This window comes from Amphimedon queenslandica, unplaced genomic scaffold, assembly GCF_000090795.2.
Source record: "Amphimedon queenslandica unplaced genomic scaffold, v1.1 AMPQUscaffold_13521, whole genome shotgun sequence".
Lineage (NCBI taxonomy): Eukaryota > Metazoa > Porifera > Demospongiae > Haplosclerida > Niphatidae > Amphimedon > Amphimedon queenslandica.
This window is the reverse complement of record NW_003546243.1, coordinates 210,740-214,062: the sequence shown is the minus strand read 5'-3', so window position 1 is coordinate 214,062 and position 3,323 is coordinate 210,740. Positions and strand designations below refer to the sequence as shown.

Genomic DNA, 3,323 nt, shown 5'->3' with positions numbered 1-3,323 from the left:
GTCATCACTCCACGATAAACTATACCAAACTCACCTAAAGTGTAAAAAATATAATAGATCCAATTAGTAGGAAAAGAAGGACAAAAGAAAGATGGGGAAAGGCAAAAATACAAATAATTATCAAACTCCACAAACCTTGTCCAGCAGTCTCTTGCATACTAATGCTTGAGCCTGGTATTATACAACTTGACAGCTGAATCATATATTCAGATGAAATCTCAAATTTTCTGTTAGAACTAGAAGCGTAGATATTTTCTTTGTTGCTTCTCGAAACTACATGCAATTAATTATTACGTAATATTAATGACAAAATAGACCATTGCAGTAAAAATGTTCAGTAAATTAGAAAAAAATTGTTAAGAATATTTTGTCAGATTATAGAACTACATGTACTTACAAAAAGAGGAATTAGATTCAATTCTCCTAGTCAGTTGCTTACGATTCCTTCTCTTAATAATAAAACAAGCAACAAATAATCCTACTCCAAACACTGCCAGCAACATCAATAAAACAGTTATTGCCACTGGTACCACAATAGATGATAACTGATTTGAAGCTGGATTAGCAGATACATTGATAACTATAGGAGAGTTCAAAAGCATAACGCACCATAAATTATTTTATTGATTGTAATTGTAACTGTATTGATGAGTTGATATTAAATCCTACTTAGGCCAAACTTTAAAGATACTGCAGTGCTGATATTTCACTTATACTGCCCATAAGACCCCATAGGGTCTTTGGCCTAAATTTAATGCAGTTTTAAAAATTTGTGTTTTGATCAGAATGAGCTCAAAATTTCTACATAGCATAAGTACATGTATACATCAAAAAATTATAAAGGTGGTAAATCGTCTCCAATAAATACTAATGTTTAATGAAATTTGGCTCAAGATCCTGTATAGTACAGGGTCTTTATTTTGTGGAAGGACTGTGTTCATCTATTAGGTTAGTAAGTTCCTTAATTTTCGGTTTTAATTTCATCTATCAAGCTTGAAGAATACAAGTTTGGCCAAGTTAAATAATTTTGCTATTATTAGAGCAGAATTATTCTAACTACCAGTACAACTTACAGGAACATCTGACTCCTGCAACTTCCTTATCATTACAGTTGTGTTCTGTGGTGTGTGTGCAGTTAGTAAGGTAAGATTCACTTCCATTACAATCAACATCATCTATTACAACTGATCCATTTCCTTGTCCAAAGTAGGCATCATAAAAAGCAGTTCCTAAGTTAGGACAGTAATAGTGCAACCTAAAAACCTTTCCTCACCTGGACCATATCCCAGCTGTCTACATACAACACTAGCATCAGTGTTGTCCCAGGAGTCATCACAGACTGTACCCCACCTTCCATTATGACACAGTTCTACTCTTCCCTCAATAGAGTTTGATCCATTAACAAGACGCACAGTACCAGGAGTACAAACTAAAGTAATAAACCCATTACTTAACAATACTGTTATTTATGAAGCTAACCATGACAAGCTACTCCAGCATCCTTAGAGTTTCCACAGTTGTGGGTGGTTGAGTTTCTACAATTTGTCAATAATTGCTCAGTCCCAAAGCAATGAACATTATCCAGGTGGATACTACCATCACCTTGACCAAAGTAAGCATTTAATAGAGCACTTCCACCTTTGATAATATATCATAAATAATAACTATCACAATGAATCAACTCACTTGATCCCCAGCCTAGTTGTCTACACACTGCTGCTGCATCATTGGAGTCCCAGTTATTATCACAGACAGTGCCCCAAGATCCACTAACACATACTTCCACTCTTCCTTCCCAATCATGTGAACCATTGACAAGGCGGATTGATTCATCAGCACATACTATAAAGAATTGTTTTTTATTTTACACATGACCTTGTAATGATATTTCATCATTTAAATTGAAGTGGGCATAGATAATGGTATATTGGTTGCCAAACACGTATCACAAGTGTCATAGTCACAATATTAAAAGAATGAGACTTATTCGATGCTATGGTCAATTAAGAGGGCAAAAGGACTTATTTTTGTGCTGTTAGAATCACAAAAGACTATCTAGAGTATACAGTAGCTAAATGTGCATAAAATTCATTTATGGCTATACTTGCTAGAATATTTACACTTACAAAAATTTACATTTACAAAAATTAAAAAAAAAGATTTTCATTTTAGCCACAAAAGTTTGATCTCTCAAAAACATCTGGCATACATGTACAGCAGATGCTCTCTCAAAAACATCTGGCATACATGTACAGCAGATGCTCTCTCAAAAACATCTTGCATACATGTACAGCAGATGCTTGTAAACAATTACTAAGCCCCTTGCCATCTACCAGGCAGGTTTCATCTTAAAGATACTGCAGGTCCATGGAGGACTGATACAATATTAATACATAATTCCCCACAATAAGATATACTTTTCTGTTGTCATATGAAAGTATCAGTACAAGCATACCTTAAAAACATTTAACTAGCTAGAGGACATAAAAATATTAAACCATTTGTACAAAAAGATGCCAACAAAACATGCAGCAGAAAAAGGGTTTACACCAGTACCTATATACAGTCAAAGCAAACAATTGATCAACAATGCAATACTTACAAACACATTTGACTCCTGCATCTTCATTATGATTACAGTTGTGTTCTGTGATGTGTGTACAATTTTTAAGGAGAGATTCAGTTCCATTGCAATGAACATTATCCATCACTATTGATCCAGTTCCTTGTCCAAAGTAGGCACTACCAAAGGCAGTTCCTATGTTGGGACAGTCACAGTGCAATCTATAATTTTTCCTTACCAGAATGATATCCCAACTGTCTACATACAACACTAGCATCAGTGTTGTCCCAGTAGTCATCACAGACTGTCCCCCACATTCCACCACTGCATACCTCAACACGTCCCTCCTTGCTGTTTGTACCACCAACAAGACGAATGGATCCATCAATGCAACCTATACCACAAATTAACAATCTCATAATATATATATGACACACTCACTTAGACACATCACTCCAGCATCCTTTGAATGTGAGCAGTTGTAACTTAAAATATCAAAGTCATGTGTGCAGTTTTCAAAAAACATTTCAGCTTCATTGCAGGAAACATTAGCCAAAAATATTGATCCATTTCCCTGACCAAAGTATGCACTGCTTAGAGCTGTTCCATCTAATGAGAGGAGTAGTCACAATACATGATATTAGCTAACTCACTTGTTTCTAGACCAAGCTGTCTACATACAACACTAGCATCAGTGTTGTCCCAAGAGTCATCACAGACTGTACCCCACCTTCCATTATGACACAGTTCTACTCTTCCT

At 35.4% G+C, this 3,323-nt stretch overlaps 1 protein-coding gene across 1 annotated transcript in view; it reads right to left on the bottom strand.

Annotated features, from left to right (window-relative positions):
* The window catches only part of LOC109587192 (deleted in malignant brain tumors 1 protein-like), a 9,970-nt gene that overhangs the window by 702 nt on the left and 5,945 nt on the right, over positions 1-3,323 (bottom strand). The window contains exons 10-20 of the mRNA XM_020003448.1: positions 3,217-3,321; positions 3,005-3,172; positions 2,802-2,957; positions 2,603-2,758; positions 1,687-1,842; positions 1,480-1,638; positions 1,274-1,429; positions 1,074-1,229; positions 398-580; positions 136-273; positions 1-34 (exon numbers count right to left, since the gene is read on the bottom strand). Of these exons, the coding sequence (XP_019859007.1) occupies positions 1-34; positions 136-273; positions 398-580; positions 1,074-1,229; positions 1,274-1,429; positions 1,480-1,638; positions 1,687-1,842; positions 2,603-2,758; positions 2,802-2,957; positions 3,005-3,172; positions 3,217-3,321 (1,567 nt within the window). The remainder of the gene's footprint in view (positions 35-135; positions 274-397; positions 581-1,073; positions 1,230-1,273; positions 1,430-1,479; positions 1,639-1,686; positions 1,843-2,602; positions 2,759-2,801; positions 2,958-3,004; positions 3,173-3,216; positions 3,322-3,323) is intronic.